The sequence below is a fragment of the Lynx rufus genome, unplaced genomic scaffold, assembly GCF_022079265.1.
Source record: "Lynx rufus isolate CCGP_SWC_20201006 ecotype Redwood Valley unplaced genomic scaffold, mLynRuf1.p SCAF_15, whole genome shotgun sequence".
Taxonomy (NCBI): Eukaryota; Metazoa; Chordata; class Mammalia; order Carnivora; family Felidae; genus Lynx; species Lynx rufus.
Genome location: NW_025814829.1, coordinates 28,697,418 through 28,717,670, shown reverse-complemented (window position 1 = coordinate 28,717,670; position 20,253 = coordinate 28,697,418). Strand labels below are relative to the sequence as shown.

The following is a 20,253-nucleotide window of genomic DNA, read 5'->3' as shown; positions in this document are numbered from 1 at the left end:
CTCAGGCTAAGCTGGGGACAGAGCTGGTGTGCAGAAGACAGCCATCATACCGCCTAATAGAATGGCCCGTTTGCATTTATTTGGAACAAAAAAAGGAGATGCCTGGCAGCCTGGCTTTCTGCAGCTAAGTATTCGTCTGCATTCTGGTTTTCCGTCACACATCGGAAGCGATAGATGTTCATCGAACCCACCCAGCTGCCGTGACTTCTCCTTTCCCTGCGCACCCCTGCCCCTGATCCTCCAGCAGAGATTGGATTTTCTGGTGCGGCTGGAGAGCTGCAGAGAGGCTAGATCCCAGTGTCCAGCCCCCGCACATTGCCCTCACATTCAGGAGAAGTCGATTTTCCCTAAAGCGGAGCCTAAAGCCCATGTCCCTCAGTGCGGTGTTATTAATGGGCCGACGGGAAGGGCCCTGCTTGCCCTCACTGCCCCCAGCGGGGAGGTGAGGCTCTCGGCTGGCTGGCTGGGGGAGGACGGTCCTTGCCAGCATCTAGCATGGTTCTCTGCCAAGTTCTAGCTCCAAATCTCTAGGCCGCTAGGAACCTAGACTATATATAGCATTGTGCTAAGCAATTCTTATCGGACATGTCTGCCCTCCCCTGCGGGAGAGGAGCCCTTCTCCCAGGGAACCGGAACCTAGAGAGTGTGAGCCTTCTCCAAGGGGTCTTTCGTTCCAGGAAGGGCTGTGTGTGTGTGTGTGTGCGCGCGTGTGTGCGCGCGCGCGCGCGTGGCTGTGTCTGCTTCAGGGCTGCCAAGCTTTCTTTCCTTTTCCCTGTTTCAGATGCTGCGAGATCGGAAGGTCTGATTGGGATGAGGGCCAGGAGGTTCTTGATGGTGTGCGATGTGGCCTATGGCACCCACCAGCCTCCCGCATGTCTTCTTGGTTTCCTGTTTGCCTTCTTTGCCCAAGGAGGTCTTCTGACCTCTTGAGCTTCTTTTGGATCTCCTGTCTTCCCTGCCCTCCTCTACCTCTTCCTCCTCCTTCCTTTGATTCTCTTTCGGGTATGTGACGGCAGACTGGGCTACGGGCATCCGGGAGCTGTGTCTGCTCGCCGCCCTCACCACCGCCCCCTCCCCCCCCCCCCCCACCAGTTTGGGGTTTCTGGAAATCTGGCTTTAGTCAGCCGTCCTCTGGAGGAATTGGGTGGTGACTGAGCGTTTCGTGCTGGGTGGTACGGGGCAGAGCAGGCTGGATATTTGCCTCCTCCCTCCCGTAGGTGCTGTCGAGCCACCGATTTTCTGTGGTTCCGCGACCCCGACCGAGTGCTGACTGATGTGACAGGTTCCGGTCTTGTCAGTGAATCATCGCCAAACTGCTTATTGGAACCCAGATGCAGCAAGAAAATGGGATTTAACCCCTTCCCAGCCTCTCAGGTAAGTCAGGTGTGGGCTGACTCTTCCGGCCCCCCCCCCCCACCTCCCAGCCCCCTTCCCTTCTCATGGAGACCGTTTTCCTTAGTCAGTGGGGAATCCTCAAACGTCTCCATTCACAATCTCCCAAACAATGCTCTCTTCTTTCCATTCTCCTACTCCTGGCTTTTCTGTGAATGGGGTTAGTAACCAGCAAGGACTTGGGGGAAGGGCCAGCCACAGTGATCCGGCTGCCGGGATGTGGGAGATGGCAGGGACGCGTTTCTGGGTGTGGCAGTCAGCAGAGCAGTTGGGCCTCCCACAGTGACTGGCCGGGAACTCTCCTTGGCCCCCAACATCCAGCATGAGATTCTGGGTTTGAGCCCGGTTGGGGGCAGGGAGTCTGCCTGGGACTTGGGTGTGCCCTTGCTTGTGTATCCCAGTGGATGTTCACTCTGACTCTGGACACCTTGGGGCTTGCGTCTGCAGCCGTAGCCTGGAGTTTAGACTATGGGCTGGGCAGTAGACTTCAGGGCTCTTTCTCCACTTGCGTGTGTCATGGGGCTTGTTTTGGGGCTTTTTTTGTTTGTTTTTTGTTTTGAGTAAATCACTCTCTTCCTCTAGGCCCTCATTGCCTTCACCTTAAAAAAAAAAAAAAAAAAAAAAATTTCCTGGCCTGGTAAACCATTGCAAAGCATCTACAGGCTGTTGACGTACAAATGTTTTTTCTCTGCCTTACTTGATGCTGGTCACAGTAATAGCAACGGTGATTAAAAATGATGTTGGGACTGCAGAACTGGGGAGGCCTGTCGCATTCTAGAGACAGTTCAGAAAGCAGACCGTAGTCGCTTGCCACGCTGCCTACCAGGAAATCTCCTATTGAATGCATTCCTGCAACGTTCTGGGCGAGCAGGGTCAGGTTGGAATTAGCCGACAGCGGATTTGTCTGGGGTCTCAAGATAAAAGGGATGGTCCCCGGTAATTTTACCGCACACTTGGCTGATATCTGGAGGCACCTGTGGGATCCCACCTCTGCTCTCCCCACCCCCTTCCCATCACTGGCCAGGAAGGACCGGTGAATTCTGCCCGTCAGTGTTTTATCTTCTCTCCTCCCCATCTGACCGGAGGCTGAGCTGGCTGTGAGCAGCCTGAGGTCCTCCCGGAGTGAGGAATCCGAGGCTGTTGGGAAGGGACACCCGACTCTTCTCTTCCCTGAAGGAATTTGACAAGTCTCAGCCCCTCCAGCAGTAACGTGGGGAGGGATGGCTGGGGGTGTTGGACCTGGAACATGAATAAAGAGGAGAGATCAGCTTTGGTGCAGCTGGGGAGACGAGGAGTTGCTGGCCAAGTCCCTCAAGATGTGTCGGCTAGAGTCTGGCCAGTGCAGGCTGCCGGGCCGGAGCCAGATGGAGCCGCTGGCCACGCTCAGGAGCCTCTGCCCCCATATGGTGTGGTGTGGTCCCGGGCCTGGCTCAGGGTGGCCGCTGCTCCCATTCACAGCCCTGCCCTGCCCTTGGCTGGACTGGGAAGATCAGAGTGGGAAGCGGAGGGAAAGTTGATTTTGCTCCTTGTGACGCAGTTGTCTGCGGGGCCTCTGGCGTTTCCAGACTTGGGGTGGGTGCTTCCCCGTTGATTTTCCTCATTTTGTTCGTCATCTGCTTCCTTGCTCCCTGCTTACCGGGCTGGATTCTGCTGCCATGACACGGGCATTACGTGTCCCCAGCCAAGCTAGCACCACGGTTGGCGTCCCCTGAGAGGGGGACCGGGCATATCTGGCACTCGGTCCTCAACCTTTGAACCCCTGCGCTCTGGGAGCCAGGAGGCAGAGTGGGGCCTCTCCATCCGGGGTCCAGCAGAGGTTAACAGGGCTGGTGGTGCCGGAGCTGCGGTGGTGTGGCCTGGCCAGGAGGCGCTGGGGAGGGGCCCCGCCGGGGGACCTGATTGGTCAGCACCTTCTCTGTTCCACTGAATCCTGAGCCGGTCGGGGCCGTGAATTGTTTAATGCATATCTTGGCTCTGTCCCCTGGCACGAGGGCCTCCGAGGCTGCAGCCACGGCTTTAGCGAGGATGTGTACCTCGTGCTGGTCACTGTTTTGGGCACGTTGCCTCCCTGTGAGATATGAAAGAGATACTGCCCTTTCCACTAGCAGGCTGTCTGTGGGAGGCCCTCCTTTTGCGTTGCTTTTCTGGGCCTTGGAGTGTCTGTGAAGAAGGCCTGGGCTGGGTTTGATTCCTTGCCGGCTCCTTTCACAGGAGGCTGCTCGTGAGCTGGTGAAGCCAGAGAAAACCTCCAGGCCCCAAGGCCCGTGCACAGCCTGATGCGATAGTGTCGGGCCTGGGCAGGAAGGAGCAGGGGCACGAGGATGGAGCGAGGCACGCGGGGACGTGGTCGCGCATCGTCTGACCACAGGATCAGGGCAGCGGGGGTGGGGTGGGAGGATGCGTCCGGCGTTCAACCAGCGGTGCCCGCTGCAGCCTGGAATGGGCCTGTGTGTGCGTGGAGCCCAGGTCAGGGTCTGTAATGAGGCGTGAGGCTATGAGATGGGCATCGGGACTCTTGGTCCCGGCAGAGGGTCCCAGGAAAGGGAAACTGACTTTCGTTAAGCGTCTGCTTTGCTGGTCTGATTTCATCCTCAGAGCAACCGCGTGAAGTAGGTATTACTTCCCTTCAACAGATAAGGAAGCCGTGAGTAGTAATTCACTGAACCAAGGTCACATACTTGGCAGGTGGGATTGTTGAGCTTTAAACCCCGGCACTTTGGATTCCAAAGCCTGTGCTTTTTCTTCGCCCTCTTGGGTGGAAGTCAGACATCTTTGGGAGCTAAGACCATCAGAGATCAGGCAGCCGGGAGATCTGACGGAAACCGGTGTGAAAGGCCAGGTGCCTGGGGGGGGACGTGGCAGCCACTGGCCATAGCCATGCCATATCCCTTTCGGGGGGAGGGGGGCAAGGCAGAGGCAGCTAGTTTCTGGTGTCCCTGAACAGGCAGGGCTGAGCATGGCAGATACACCCACGCCACAAGTGTGCGCCCAGTCTCTGCTTCGTGGCGGGGTGTGTGCTAGGAGCTGGGGATGCAGAGCTCTACAAAACCAAGTTTCTGCTCTCCTGGGATGTACTTTCTGGTGTAGGGAGAGGTCGTTCACGATAATAAAAAAGGAATTAGGAACTATATAAAGTATGCAGATACACAAAGGGGGACACCCACCCATAAGAAGCAGCGATCCCAGTGTTGGTCGGGGAGGGAATTTGAGAGACTGAAGGATCTCGACCACCTGGGGAAGCCATATTGATGGAGCCCCCAGAGTTCAAGTTGATAGAGTTGCTAATGCCTCTCTTTTCCTAAGAGCTGGAAAAACCACCCAAGGTCCCCAAAGCTTACAAGAACGTGCAGTGAGTCAGGGATCAAGGTGGCAGTAGACGTCAAGCCGTTGGTCACCAGCAAACGAAGGTTTTTCCGTTAGCCATGGCTGCTCTTGGCCTGATGTCTCCCCCCCTCACCAGGTGGCAGCTGGCGCCTCTCTGCCTCGTCACGGTGCCCCTCTCTCGTCCACACCGACAGGGGAGCGCTCGGGTTAGGTCTTCGCCAAGTCACCAGTAAAATATGTGCCTGCAGGAGACAGAACTCAGCTCAGGCTCTCCTGGCAGAACCCGTGGTTCCAAGATTATCGCGATAGGGACGGGTCAGGGGGCGGGAGAGGGAGGAGAAGTCACCTTGTGCCAGATGCTTGGACAAGTTTTGTGTCCAAAAGAGGTTGAGGCAAGTTGGTGGCTGGAGATGGGGGAGGGGATGTCTCCAGCGTGTGCGGCTCCAGGGCTCAGGAGTTGTTTACAGGGTAGAAGCTTATGGTGAGTCAGGCCACGTGATTCTTCCCTCCCTGGCCCCGTGGTCGAAGCCTGCCCCACTTGAACCTCGGAGACTGCCACCTGCTGCCAGGGGGCAGATGCTGCACGAAGGTGCGGTGTGGGTCTTGGGGTGTGGTTGTGGGAACTCCGGGAAAGGGGGCGTTCTGTGGAGTGGTATAGAAGTCTCCACAGTCCCGTGTTCTGGCCCAGGATCCCATGGTAAAATCTTACTCACTTTACCCTTTTGGGACTCACTTTCAGTATTTATCAGATGAGGGGGTTGAACCAGAATCTTCTGGGAGGTGCCTGCCGACTCTGACATGGGGGCTACCTGGGTGTTCGCGGAGGTGTTTCTTAAGCAGAAACTCAGGTCGGGAATGAGCAGGCCTGACTTACGGGAGAGGGGAGGGGCCGTGAAGGATCTGAGAACAGCTACAGTCCTGTTTTCTGCAGGGATGCTGTCACCATCAATTAGGGCAGGTGGGTGGAGACAGTTTTCCAGGAACTCTTCAGGAGCGAGCGGGAAGGGGCCGGAGATTGCGTGAAGGTGTCTCAGGAAGGTCACCCAAGTGACAGGGGTTGTGACCTCTGGCTCCCACCAAGGGGCCTGTCTGGAGCTGGGCAGTGTGGGGGTCTTTGCTGTGCCACAGGGGCTGACCTGAGATGCCACCGTGCTCTAGGGAAGACGCTGTGTCCTTTGTGGCCCTGAATCCTTGAGGGAACACGGGCCTACAGGTCCCGTGTCCTGGGCCTTCCCTGAGACGTCTGTTCAGGGTCTGTGCCCCTTGCTGTCAGGAAGTCTTCCTTTATATTTAGCCATTTTTTTCTCATGTGGTTGTTTAAGCCCTTCTATTTAAAAAAAAAAAAAAAAAAAAAAAAAAAGACAAGAGAAAAAAAACAAAAAACAAAAACAAAAATATCTCCGAGCCGCTTGGTTCCATTTTAGCTTTTCAGTCTTGAGTCACTGTTTTAAAGGTAGCAAAAGTAAAACACATGCAGGGAAGCTCAAGGCCCCAGACCCTCGTGGGCTGTTGTGAAAGGCCAGCCCGGGGATATGGCGGCCTCTGTCCCCAACGTCCCCCGCTTCTCCAAGGCTGCGTGGGTAGGAGCCCCTGGGGCTGCGGGCACGTGCTGCGCAGGCTGCCGAATGGAATGCAGGGTTTTCAAATTAGCAATGTGCCTTCAAGACACGATCCGTGTGCTGCTTTACTGGACACTTACGCTGGGACTCGTAGCTGTGAGCCTGCCCCCTTCCCCACCAGGGTGGGGTGGCAAACAGGGATTTGGGCCAGGATTCAGGCAGGAGCCGAACTGATCCGTGACCGACGTCTTATGCACACCGTGTGTTGTTTTTGCAGCTCTTTTCAGACTCGCTGGCTCACTTGGTCCTCACACAGCCCTGTGAGGGTCGGTGGTAGGATCCCCGTGGGTGTTCAAGCTCAGCCTCAGACAGCCCTGCTGAGGTCCGGTTTCTTGTACCTGCTTAATTTGGGTCACCGAAGCCCCCCCCCCCCCGCCCCCAGGCCCTCCGACTCCAGATGTCATTTCCTTGGGTTTCAGTTGTGCTCTTTAGCTGAGCAGGGGGGCAGGGCAGGGATGGGGAGTGCATCTTGGGTAGCCGACTTGATCTCTGTAGGTTGCAGGTTTCTTTTCTACGCATCGAATGGGGAAGGGAGCCTCCGCCCAGGTTCTCCTGTTCTTGGATTGTTTCAACTTCTCTTACGAGGAGTTCTTATGAAACCTGGCTTGCCCTCCTTGACCAGGAAGCCAGCCATTCACCATGTGTCTCTGGTGAGACTCCCTACGTTTGGAAGCTTCTGGAATATACGGTGCTTTAGACCGTTCCGACACATCTGTCGGGCACTTCAGGCATGTGCATGTAGCCCTGTTTCTGCCAAGTGGCTCACTTAGAAATGAAGCCCCATTGTGGGGCATTTTTTTTCCAACAGATTTATAAGGTATGCCCAGAGCTTTCTGCCCAGCGTGTGCATCGTGTATACGTTATCTGTTTGCTGGCTAATTAACATACAGCACCCGCTGGAAGGATTGGCCAATGTATACTGTAAGCTGGTGGAACCAGTGGCTTCAGCTCTGAACGTTGCTTTCTGATAGAGTTGAAAAAGTAGGCCTTACCCACAGAGGGGAAAGTGGATCAGAGAACGCCTGGGCATCAGTGTTCCCTGGATACTGGGCGTAAGCCCACTCTTTATGAGGAGGGTTGAGGCACAGCCTGGACTGTGTCTTCTGGGCCGCGTGGCCCTCTGAGTGGCCTTTATTCAGAGAGACCCAGAGCGAGCCTGTATGAAGGGAGAGAGAAGTACTTGTCTTTGTTTATGGCACCCTTAACTCGTGATGGTTGGGCTCACCTCGGGCACGTTTCTTGAAGGATAGGGGTCGGACAGCGTGGCAGCACGCATATGTCTGTCCGTTTGTATTCCCCGGATGCAGCCTTGGCTCGTAGAGAAGCCCTGCCATGGGGAATCCATAGAAGAATTGTTTTGCTGGAGCGAAGGCTTTTGATAACTTTTGTGTGAAGATGCGTCACACCACACCCAGATCTTTCTGTTCTCCCGGAGGATGGGAAGGAGGATGGCAGGACCTGTAGCTGGGAAGCGATCTAGGCCAGCCTTCAGGGAGGGCTGTGGCGGCCTCTTCGCTGAGGGCTCCCAAAGAGACACAGAGCTTCTTTATCTCAGAAGAGGGACTGGATGTCCCTGTTGAGGTCCCTCGGGTCCTGAGCGTGTGGGACTGTGAGGCTCTCCCTGGAACAGCGTGAACTTCGGGTACCAGGACCCAGAGCAGATTGCACATCTTTTCTTTCTGCCGTGGAGGCAAGCCTATCCTCGGTGGGCCCCACGAGCATCAGGCCTGGAGCTCTAACCTTGTTCCCTCGTGCAGAGAGAATTCCCAGAACTGACCCGAACAGCATTGATATTTTTGCAAATAAAAAAAGGAGAAAGCCATGTTGTCCCTCATCGCTGCCAGGAAAGAGCCCCGAGCAGCTCTAATCCTGTCTTTGTACCACTGCCACTCCCCACCCTTGCTGACCCCCCCCAGCCTAGGGCCCTTTGATAGGCACTGGAGATGTGAATGAGTTTGGTGGGAAGGCCAAGGGCAGGGACAGACATGGTTTGCTGGGAAGAAGGTAGGACAAGGAAAAGGAGTATCTCGGGGCAGGCCCACGGGCACACATGTGTGTATTCAGATGGACGTACTATTTACTGGTAACGCCAGAGTCTGACATGAACCAGTTAATGCCTAAATGAGGGTTGATTTCGTGTGGAGAATCATACATCATTTTGTGTTTCAGTCTGCAGCTTTAGCATCAAAAGGCCTGACAGGCTGGGGACTTTTCGCTGGGCCCTCCTGTCTGTAAGATCGTGCTCATTTTATATTGATTTTCTGTCTCCTTTCTTTCCTGTTTTCCACTCTCATGCATTCCTTAGGTGTACATGAATATTTGTCCACGCATTCGTGTTACGACTTCCTTGGGGTACTGTTCTTTTCAGTGTCTCCGACATCATTGAATGTATTGCTTTTATTTAAAATGTGAACAGGCCAGAGGCTCACTGCAGAGGGGAGCCATCCTTGCACTGCCCGCAGAATCCTCTTCTCCACCTTGTTCTGGAGTAGGGCATAGACGGGAATCAAGGGTGTCTGTGGGAACCAGCCAGACCCCGTGCCATGCCCCCTCTTTGGGAAGGGGTTGCTCAGGCATGAATCTCCCACCCCTAACATTATTAGCAGTTTCTTCTTTTCAGCTCGAACCCTGAGTAGTGGCCTTGAAAGTCCAAGAACACCTGTCACCCTGCTTAGGTGAGGGCGACAGAGAGGGACGGGGACAGACGGGAAGGGGACACACGCTCCTGGCCACGGGCCTCTCTCCAAGACAGGTGAACTCTGTGTTCCAAAAGGAACTCATTTAATCTTTTGGCCCCAATGGAAGTTGTTTGTATTTTCTCTCCCTCTCTCTTCTCCCTCCTCTCTCTCTCCCTCAACACCCCCGCCTCCACCCTCCAGCCTCCAAAAGAATTTAATCTGCTGGACAACAAACAATACTGTTATAAAACTTTGAAAACAAGAGGGTGAGGCCTCCCTGACAAGGAGAAGGGCATGCCGGGTAACGGCCGAGGGAGCCTGCCAGGCCCGGGACGGAGCCGGGCGAGGGCCCAGTTGGCCGGGTACCTGGGCGCCTGCCCCCACCCAGCCCACCAGCCCAGCCATCCCCAGTCCAGAGGGGAAGGAACCGAAACAAAAGCAGGGGCAGAGAAGCGCCTGGAAAGGGGAAGTTGTACGTGTTCCCCTCTCTCTGATCTGATGCGAGTGCGCCAGACTGTGAAACTTCCTCCCCCACCCCTCCCCCGCCAGCCTCCCTCCCTCCTCGTCCTGCCTCCTCCTGCCTCCTCCCACCACTCTCTGTTCCAGGCCCGAGGCCCGATAACAGAACAGGGCTGGCCTAGGTACAGCCACCGGCCGGCTGGCCGGCTGCAGGGGAAGCAGGCAAGGAAGGTGTTCCAAGTTGGCTTTGGACTCTGAACGTACCCTCTGTGTCCCCTTCCTGCCCCCAGCTAGAGATGTGGAGCCACGGTGCGAGGTGTGCCCCAGTCCACGTGCCCCGCCAGGGGTGTGCCCAGCTACCGGGAGAACCTCTGCTCGGAGGTTAGTGGGTCTGTCCCACTACCCGGTGTCTGCTGGAGGCCATGCTCCCAGGAGGCCGTCAGACTCGTACCGGTGGCCTGCTCTCCCTCCAGAGGGAGCCGGGCTGAGCTGTGGAGCCCTGGAGCCTCCAGAGGGGCTCGGGGGACAGAGACTTGCTCCCCGCATCAAGCAGGCACAGGGTCCTGGCAGCGGGGTGCCTGGTGGGGTACCGTGTCTGCTGCTCGGGGTGACCCAGCTCCGCCTGGGGAGCAGGCAAGCTGGGCGCTGGGGCATCGCCCCCCAGCCTTCTGAGTGGATTTCACCTGAGACCGAAGTTTCGCTGCCACGCCCACCTGCACTGCGTGGAGCACATGATTTGGGACGGGAGAGTGAGAAGCAGCGGTGGTCTGCCTTTGGCCCGAGGTTGTTTGGACCCGTGAACCGTGTGGTGGGCATTGTGTTTGTGTAATGGACTGTAGGCGTGCTCGCTTTCCTCTCGTGGGAAGCAGTTCAGGGCAGTGCCCGTCCTCCTGCTCTGCCTGAGCGAAGCCTCTCTCTGGGGAAGCGTGGGGGGGGCCCCCCCTCTTCATTCCATCGCTCCTCCTTCTCTGCGCTCCCCACTGTCCCCTGCTGCCCCCCCCACGCCCCACAGCACCCCAAGGCATCCCATCTTCCCAGCCAGCCGACCAGCCATCCCGAGCCTGGGCCTGTACTGAATCTGGAGGATTTCCAGATGCGGGTCTTCTCTGATGTTGAGGCAGGGACAGAGAACTGAACTGGGTGGAAAGCAGCTGCCTGGGAACTCAGGCCGCGGTACCCCGGCCCCAGGGAAAACTGGCATTGCTGATGTGGGGCCCATGTGATATGAGAAGGCTGTGACCTCCTGCCCTGTTACCTCCACAGGCATTTGAGGGGCTCGGTGGGTCTAGAGCGTGTTATTCTCACTTCGGGATGCCGGGTCTGGGACGTGTAGGGATGCCTGGATGCCCCGCCCTCCTTTTGGGGGCCACGCTGCCAGGGAAAGAGCCAGCTCCATGTTTCCTGCCTCCCTCACCCTCCATTCCCTCCTCCCTTGCCCCCCGTGCACATACCCATACACATTTTATCACCCTTTCCTCTGATTCATTAACCACAGCTAGTTGGCAACAGGCCCCCGCCCTGACAGCTCAAGACAAAATGTCCAGGACACTGGGTCTGGCCTGGAGCTGAGTGACAGGAAGCTGGGCCGGGCCTCTCGGCTCACGCATACAATGGGCAAGGACCGTGTGGAGTGCAGAACCTTCCTCGTTTTCAAAAGGGTCTTCCCCAGGCCCCTCTCTCTCACCAAGATGACTCTTCTTCGCTGCCAGGAGCCTGGAAACCAGCATCCCGGGTAGCAGGAAGACCTGATCTGGGCTCTGCTTCCGGCACCCCTCCCCCGCGCCGGCTGGAGCTTGCGTCAGTCATGTAAGTAGCCGTGACTCAGCACCCAGCCTGGTGGGGAGGGAGGCAGAAGACGCCTCCCAGGAACCTTCCCAGCATTCTGGATTTGAACACATGGTGGTAGCTGAACACACTGAACGAGCTGGCGGCCTTCGGTTCCTGGGGGTGCGTGTCTGTCCGTTCCGCGGGTTTGCTTATAGGTCTCATAAACCGGGGTTCCTCTCCTTCCCGTTTTCATCCCGTGTTATTTTTTGGACCCCATGCCTGGCATAGGATTTTTAGGACTTTAAAAGGCACAGACGGCATCATTTCTAGAACGCAGCAGAAGCTCTCTTTGCAGTCTCCAGACTGCCCTTTAAACCAATGGCCCGTGAATCATCTTTAACCCTCAGATGTTTTTGTTTGACTTACAGAGTTTTCGTTGTTTTTGTTTGTTTGTTTGTTTAACGTGTCCGATTCAGACATGCTTTTAGACAAAACACAGCCTCTCCAGGTCACTGGACCTCTGCTGCACGAGGTCTCTGCCTCTCTGTCCTGTTTCCCACCCCAGCCCTCAAGCATTTGAATGCACGGAGACTGGTCTGCATGAGCCCTCCCTCGTTTTGGAAAAACTGGGGCCCATTCCAGGGAGGTGCAGGTCCCCCGTTCTCAAGTCTGGGCCGCGCAGGAATTAAAGCCCCTGTGTTCTGATTCACTGTGTGGTGACCTTTCCTCCACCCTCGGTCGCTGCCCGGGCAGAGGAGTGTCTAGGCATGAGGGGGTGGAAAACCCTCCAAATAGAACGTCTGCACAGAAATGGACGGAGGCTGCACCGTGCTTCCCAGACCTTCTCCCTGTGTGGTGGCGTACCCAGCTCTCTGGCTGGGCGGTTTCCCTTCCCCGACAGCGCACCAGACCCTTCCCACTGGCCCGTGTGCGTGGGACTGTTGGGCCAGGCTGGGACGATCACACCGTCCGCCTTTGACAGCAGAGCCCTAGCAGGCTGGGGCCTCCAGCCCCCGTTAGACCACCTGGCCCCGTCCAACAAGGGAACAGAAACACCAGCTAGCTTCAGGTAAGTGCATCCTTGCTCGATGGACTTTTGCCAGAAAAGCCTGGTTCCCCTGGGAGGGCTGAGACCCGAGCAGACTCCTGTTCAGTGGGGTTGGGAGGGCAGAAGGTGTTGGTACTAGGATTACTTACCCCCACCCCCACCCCCGCACGCCCCGCCTTTTCTTGTCTTACGGTGTTTATGTTCATGTGTTGTGAATGATTTCTCTCTTCCTCCAGAGAACTGAGTGTTGTAGACCTCGGTCTGGGGGCCCAGACCCTGGTTCATGGCCCTCAGTTCCCTCAGTGACGGTTGCCACTCCCCCTCTGAACTCAGGGCCGATGCTTCCTGGGTAGCAGGAGAGACTGTAATGAATCCCCCTGATGACCACGTGACGTACGTGCGTCCTGAAGGACAAGAACTAGGTGCTGTGAGAGGGCGTAACCCAACACCTGGCTCACGTGGGGAAAGCTTCAGGCGACCTGCGTCACCTGGGAGAGGGTTGATGGGGTGGTAGCCCTGGGAGAGTGGACGACAGAGAATGTTCCAGAAAGAGGGAATGGTGTACGCAGAGGCCTGCTAGGGGAGGAAGGAGGCTGTCTGGATCACTGAAAGACACCTGTGTGACAATACCTTGGGAAAGGTTTTGTGGATACTGGCAGTCGGGGGTTACTAAGGAGGAAGAGTTCGGCTGGAGTAAAAAGCAAAAAAGCTGAGAAGTAGCAAAGGTAGATCTCCAACCCCCTCGTTTTATAGGACCCCACAGAAATGACTCTCATTTACCACTTACTTCCTGACCTTAAAACCCTGGAAGTTAACCTGTGTCGCGGGGCCCAGCTGTTGACTGCAGGTGCCCTGTGTCAGAGCCGCTGCCCAGCTCCTCCCTCAGTGGCTGGGGCCTCGCAGAGCCCCTGGGCTCGGAGCCCAGTGCTGGGGTCAGAATCCAGAGTCCAGCACAGCCATTGCTGGTGGTTCATCTCCAACGCCTCCCCCAACCGCAGCTACGCCCTAGGAGAGCACAGAGGCTCCAGAGGGGCAGGAGGAGTGGGCGAGCCAGCTGGGGGCACCGGGCCCCTCACGGGACCAGCTGGGCTCCCATCTCCACCAGGTTAAACCTGTTGTGCAGTCAGTCACATCCACGGCCACGCAGAAACCTTGCCTAGGACTCCCCCCACCCCACCCTTGCTCACAATTGAGTTCAAGAACAGAATGAGATGATAGACCAGCCGTGGAGCAGGTGCAGTGGACAGAGGGGCAGGAACACAGACTCTGGAGTTAGACTTGGGGGCTCTCTACCACGTAGTAGTCACGTGACCGTGGCGAGTCACCGAACTACATGAAGGAGCAGTTTCTCCTGCAGGCGCGGGAATACTACTTGCTTCACAAGACCGACCCAATTACAAAGCACACCTCAGTGTTCAAATTTTATTTCCTTCTCCTGCCTGCAGCGGCACATGCTGTTATTTCCGGGAGCCACAATAAATACAGGCCTGGATCTGGAAGCCTTCAGAGCTGGTCGACAGCCCGAAAGACCCAGATTCTACTCTGTCTCCTCTTTCCTTAGTTGTGGCATCCCAGGAGATACAGACCTGTTTTCTCAGCTTCCGATGACCGAAACAAAAGCAAACAAACAAACAAAAAACGCGACACACTGAGGAGATGGGAAATCTAATTTGAACACAGGATGCAAATCTTATTTTCAGACACATTTTTGAAAACAGCACAAAACTCGGTCCTTGTGTTAGAGGATTATCTACTTAACACCGCTTCAGGACACGACATTTTTGTGTGCGTGTCACAGCAGAGGTTAAACAAAGATTGCTAACGTTGTGACCCTTACTTGAGGCTGGGAAGGTGGACCCCAGGCTCTTCCTGAATAGGGCGCATCAGGAGTTGCCCCCGAGCAGGTGAAACTCACCTGGCTCGAACCTCCTAGGCAGATAGGACGCTTGTTTCCTGATGACGTGACATAGTATCAGAAGACACTGCGTGCTGTGAGATGTTTTCGAGAGCAGGGGGCGATGCTAATGAAAACGTTCACGCATTTTCATAATAGCTCTGGGATACTTCCCTCCATCACATGTGTAATAAACTGTTAGGACTGCTTGTCCAGGGTCAACTAGGCTCCATGAGTTTTGTATTGCTACCGTCTGTGTGACGCGTCAGCCGCGACTTTCACATTCCTTGAGCTTCCCCGGCTAGGTCCGCTCTGTGCCTCTCTCACGGACCGCGATGTTCCGCCCCAAGTGGAACTGCAAGAAGACAGGGCAGCACCTGGGTCTTCCGGTTGTGTCTTCCTTCTTTCTTCAATGAGATCCTCTTCTTCTGGAAGCTGGTTTCACATGGTGGCTTAGATTTTTCCATCTTTGTATCTAGCACCATTTGAAATCAGTGTTTTAGGAGTAAGAATTGCGGCGCAGCAAAGGGCCACCTGCAGAGGAGCTCTCGCTGGTGGGACAGAGCCCCTCCTTCTGCCGCCTGAGCCGGTCCAAGAGAGGAAGAACTTGAAAAGGAAAAGTGCGCCGCAGCGTATGTCCGTTGCGGGTTGTGGAGGGGCGGCCGTGCGGGGAGGGTGTTTGTGTTTCAAAGAAACTCCGAGCTGGAGCAGGGGGCCGAGGTGATGCCTGGTTGTAGCACCTGGGAGCACCACCGGGCGTTCACCTGTCCGTAGGGCCTCTGACCGCAGGGACCAGGCGATGCCGGCTCCTCCGGTACTCGATTGTAGCGGGGGAGGGGCGAGGCTGTGTGCCTGGAGGACGGTTCCATCCCCATCGGCGTTGCACCCGCTCCTAGAGGCCCCGGAACACCCAGCTGCACTTGCAGTGCGGCTGGAATCAGACTTGCCACCTGCAAGGTCAAGTGCCGGACCCCCGGGAGCACCACCGGACCCATCTCTTACACAGGCTGACCGATTTCTCCTGGTGTTCAGAGTCTGTTTTTGTCTAGCACCATTTGAAATCGGTTATGATGTAGGGGGAAAAGCAGCAGCCTCGAAACCTCACGCCAAGTCTGGTGAGCAACAGCCTCTGTTCTCCTGGAAGACGTGGTCTCCCGGAAGACGGATGGGCAGAGCGTGGGGAAGGACGATCACGCTTTTTTCACTAACTTCTTTCACTGCATTAATGATACATTATTGCGGGAGGTAAGAGAGAATTGAATGCAGTTTTACAAACAAATCGCTGTAACCTATCTGATGTCCTCAGTCGCAGTTTGCTAAAATGTGGCAATGCTGTGTATTCTGTAAATGGCTGCTGTTGAATTCTCTTTCTGTTAAGAGTCTATTCATGCATCTTGACCTGAATAAATATTTTACTCTCTTCAATCAATCATGTCTTTGTTTTTCATCTGATCATTCTCTGTTCGTAATGCCATGAGAAGTGGGGTCCTGCAAATGTTAACTTGCTATGCAGACTTACCTACTTCCTAAAGAACTGGAGGAGGTTACGGCAGACACACGTTAAAAACGAAGCCCGTTAAGATAAGAATGAGGTCCTGTGAGCCAAGAAATAAAATGAGAGAAAAGATCACGGAAAAGAGAAATGTTCAAGCCTGGGCTGAGGGATGCTCCTTTTTGAAGGGGAAACTGAGGCTGGTTCCGAATGGGCTGCAGGCAGCCCTGGCCCCTCTGCGGTCGGTGTTCCTTCCGGAAGCTTTTGCACAACCGAACATACTGCCACATGGCTGGTAAAGGGGAGCAGCCTGATGATTTCAGCTGCTTTATAAAAGACGCAGGAGGGGGTACCTGGGTGGCTCCGTTGGTTAACCATCCGATTGTTGATTTCGGGTCAGGTCATGATCTCACGATTTGGGAGTTCGAGCCCCGAGTCAGACTGTGTGCTGACAGTGCAGAGCCTGCTTGAGCTTCTCCCCTCCCTCTCCCTCTCCCTCTCCCTCTCCCTCTCCCTCTCCCTCTCTCTCAAAATAAACTTAAAAGAAAAAAGTGCAGGAGATCTACTTTTTGGTTCTTCGTTTCTATCACCGTTGAAGACAGGGTGAGCCAGTTCCGTGAAGGTATTCAGCAATTAGCCAGATTTTACTTCATGGGGGATTAAGCCTGGGGAATCTTCAGGTAGGAGGGCTGTGGCCCCTTGAGTGAGCATTTTGCACAAGACACATGCGGCCAGCTACTAGCTACCTATGGTACTTCATGCCAGCAGCTCTCGGTAAGTGGTTGCACCTCTAGCACCTGGGAAGCTTTTCTAAGTTCACGTCCCCCAGATGGCTGCCCTGCCTGGCGGGTGGGGGTGGGGGGTGGTGGTGAAGCATCTGCTGGGAAGACTGCCCAGGGAGGGTGACGCACCCCCTCCCTGCAGCTGCAATGCTATTTCGGGCTGTTGATTGAAGAATCCGTGTTCTCATCCCCAGGATATGATGGTGGCGATGGTTTTATTCCCTCCCTGGCCGCGCTAGGTACAGTAGGACCTGTGGGTCTAACAGCTTTGGCCCAGTTGTAGCGTGTTCAGCCAACTTTTGATTCCCCTACCGAGTCCCAAGCTCCAACCTCAGAGTTGCACCAAGGATTCTGCCCTCGGGTTATGCTGATTCTGGCCACCCAAATGCTGGAAGTGCCGGAAGACCGGGTTTAGTATCAAAGCACAGAAACAGTGACTTGAGACGTCTTTTCCGAAAAGGGGGTCCCTCGTGCTCCCACCGAGTGCTAGGTCACGAGAAGCAAAGTGCACGCATAGCTGTGGTGCCTCTCACACAGGATTATTTTACTTTATTCGTCTAGATGCTGACAGCCCTTTACTTAAAATTGCCATTCCAGGTTGGGTTTTGATAACAAATTAGTGAGCAGAATGTTTCTTCTGGAGACTTTTTGTTTTGTTTATTTTTGAGAGAGAGTGAGCAGGGAAGGTGTGGGGGGGAGGGGGGGGGACAGACAGTCCGGAGCAGGCTCCATGCTGACAGCACAGAGCCCACTGTGGGGCTCGAACCACGAACCGTGAGATCATGACCTGAGCCAAAGTCAGATGCTCGACCGACTGAAGCACCCAGGCGTCCCTCTCCTGGAGACATCTTGAATCTGTTTTTAAGGCCACGCTATCGACCTAGATAGGAAATGCCGTGTCAGGCATGGGTCCCCATCACCTCAGTTTTACCACATCTTTAGCTGTAGGTGTCTAGGTGTAGAGGGAGGATTGGATCTAAGCCTCATGCAAGTTGGAAACTGGCGACTAATTCCCGTCTATGAAAATGAGTGCAGGTGAATTAATATGACACAAATCCAACCTGACCAATTGAATGTTTTAAGTCTTGAAACTGGTAATTCATGGAAGATGTTGGCCTGGCCTGCACCGAGAAGCTGGTGGATGTTTTAGGGGCTACCTAGCAGACTAGGGCATCCATATTTGGGGTAAGGTTAAGAACATTCCTTGAACACAAGTCATACTTTGGCTTTATACTAACCCTGTGGTGTTCTATAGTTAGATTCACCCAAGTAGCCTTTGAATTAGTGATACTTCAGGCCCACCTGTACGGGTTCTGGTTATACTGTTTTAGGGGCTTACATTTTTGTTCTAAGGTTTTTCCAGATGATTCTGATTGGCAGCAACGGGTGAGAGCCGCTCCCCTGTGGTCTTGTTCTAAAAGGCTTTCTACTCCAATTGCGGTGGGAGGACCCCTAGCAAGGGTGTATTCATGTTCTGTAACAAGTCCCACAACTTGGTGTTGGTCTTAGTCCCCTCGGGCTGCTGTCAGAAAATACTAGACTGGGCAGTTTATAAACAACAGATATTTCTGTTTTGGATGCTGGGAAGTCCAAGATCAAGGCGCTGGCAGATTCAGTGTCGGGTGAGAGTCAGCTTTCTGGTTCAAAGACGGTGCCTTCTGGCTGTGCGTTCCCAGGGCAGAGGGCCTGAGGGAACTCTCTTGGACCTCTTCTTATTAGGGCACTAAACCCGTTCATGACCTAATCCCTTCCCAAAGGCCCCACCTCCTAATACTATCACATTGGGGGTCAGGACTTTAACAGGATTTTCGTGGGACACATTCACACAGTGATTGTCTTACCACACAGGGAGCTGGGTGGCTCAGTTGGTTAAGCATTTGACTCTTGATTTTGGCTTGTGACCCTGGGGTCCCGGAATCAAGCCCCAGAGTCCACGCTCATTATGGATGGAGGCTGCTTAAGATTCTCTCTCTCCCCGCCGTTCCTCTACCCCGTTTACGTACATTCTCTACAACAAAAACAAAAAAACACATCATTTATTTTAGTTCTGGAACTAAAATAAAAAACACATCATTTATTTTAGTTTAGTTATCAAAAGTGTGATATCATTTCACTAGGCTGAAATGAAAGCATTGGCAGGGCTGGTTTCCCTCCAGAGGTCCTAGAAAAAACCGTTTACTTGCCTTCCCCCACTTCTAGAGCTGCGTCCTTTGGCTTGCGGCCCCTGCCTCCATCCTGACGGCCAACAGCAGAACATTCTGCTTCCGGGTCACGCCTCCTTGTGCTGCAGTCAGGTCCCCCCGGCCTTCCCTTCTAGGGAACCTTGTGATTACATTCAGGGCCCCACCCAAGATCCCATCTGCAAAGACCCTCGGCCAGAGAGGTGACACTCACAGGTGTCAGGTGTTAGGACTCTAAAATCTCTGGAGGCCATTAGCCTACCACAAATGGCAGTAGGTAGAACTCATGGAAATGCTGAACCCTGGCCCCACCTGGGACCTAGGGAATCAGAATATGCATTTCAAAAAGACTTACTACACACGAAATTGAAGCGCAGTCCCATGGGGTCCTACACCAGGAATTCTCCAATAATGAACATCGATTACAAATGGAAGGGTTGTTTTCCTGGGAGCCTTTTCAGGTGGTGCTGGGTGACCAGTTGACCATTTTCCCAAACACCATAACTGTCATCTAAACAATGGTGGTTTCCAGATTCTCACTGAAGCCACCAGCCCTAAGCACCAGGATGGTAGAACTCTTGCTTGATTTCCATAGATCGGCACAAGGCTTGCCACGGCCACAGAAAATGGTTCAAGTTTTTAAAAGCTGCGTAAGGGAGATAAATGATGTTAACGTAAGTAGCTTATGCGAACATCAGTTTTACTACCCAGCTGCAAATGTTCTTGGGGTAGCAAGTCAGGAATCAGAGTGGGGAACTTTCTCCATGCGATCTATACTTGTGGTGATTTACCTTCAGGTACGGAACTGAGAGGGAAGGAAGATGCTATTGACCACAGACCCCAGTATTGGATTTCTCCCATATTTAAGCAACGAGGGGCAGAGTTAAGCCCTTTTAGAATGGTAATTTCACAGAAGGAAAGCAGAAAAGACCTAGTTAATACTGGATACAACATGAAATTAAAAACGGCTTCTGGGAATCACCGCAATGGTCGGAGCCTCTGAACGATGACAAAGTTGGAAGGACTTTGGGACTGTCAATGCCCGGGAAGGCCACAGGAGGGCAGCAGTGCCCCGTCATGCAAAGGCTGAAGGCTTCAGTTTAGTGCAACCTTTTCTAAAATGAACCTGGAAATGATGAAAGCAGCATCACTTAGGACAAAAAAAAAAAAAAAAAAAAAAAAAAAAAAAAAAAAAAAAATTAAAAAATAGATGGTGCACAGGCACTTGATTTTTGCATCATTTCTGGAAGTCAGTAGACTATGTTAAATCCTGCTCTTTAGTGGAAATATGCAAATATTTAAAATACGCAAGGAAAGTTCATTCTTGGTTGCAGCTAGTTGGCAGGCATCACTAAATTTTAGAATACTGAAGTTGCCTGTTGTCCTTAAACCAAGCATATTCCTTAACAGTGCAATTCTGCCCTACCCTCCTAAGCATTCCTACAAAAGACTTTTTGTTACTTCTCCCTGTATATTTTATGATAATTTAAAAAATAGGGTGTGGTTTCAAATTAAAGCCCAATAAAATTTAATTTCATTTATAGAGAACCTAATTGGGGCGCCTGGGTGGCTCAGTTAGTTAAGCGTCCGACTTCGGCTCAGGTCATGATCTCGCAGT

The 20,253-nt window shown here is 54.0% G+C and overlaps 1 protein-coding gene and 1 long non-coding RNA gene across 12 annotated transcripts in view; one reads left to right on the top strand and one right to left on the bottom strand.

Moving 5' to 3' along the window:
• LOC124510081 (uncharacterized) overlaps positions 1-15,610 on the top strand; it is a 61,329-nt gene extending 45,719 nt beyond the window's left edge. For 5 of the 10 annotated variants that reach the window (XM_047076775.1, XM_047076776.1, XM_047076777.1 and 2 more), the window contains one exon: positions 1,218-15,610. In XM_047076775.1, coding sequence (XP_046932731.1) covers positions 6,188-7,105 — 918 coding nt within the window. In that variant the 5' untranslated portion in view covers positions 1,218-6,187 and the 3' untranslated portion in view covers positions 7,106-15,610. The remainder of the gene's footprint in view (positions 1-1,217) is intronic. The other 5 variants (XR_006961614.1, XR_006961613.1, XR_006961612.1 and 2 more) reach the window with 5 other exon arrangements.
• Positions 13,667-19,818, bottom strand: LOC124510083 (uncharacterized). Of its 2 annotated transcripts, XR_006961616.1 has the most exons (3): positions 18,991-19,818; positions 18,297-18,463; positions 13,696-15,776 (listed from the first exon to the last, which is right to left on the bottom strand). It is a non-coding gene; the product is annotated as an uncharacterized LOC124510083 (long non-coding RNA). The 2 variants fall into 2 exon arrangements; XR_006961615.1 differs by having other exon boundaries at positions 13,667-15,776; positions 18,297-19,818.
• Between the last annotated feature and the right edge of the window lie 435 nt (positions 19,819-20,253).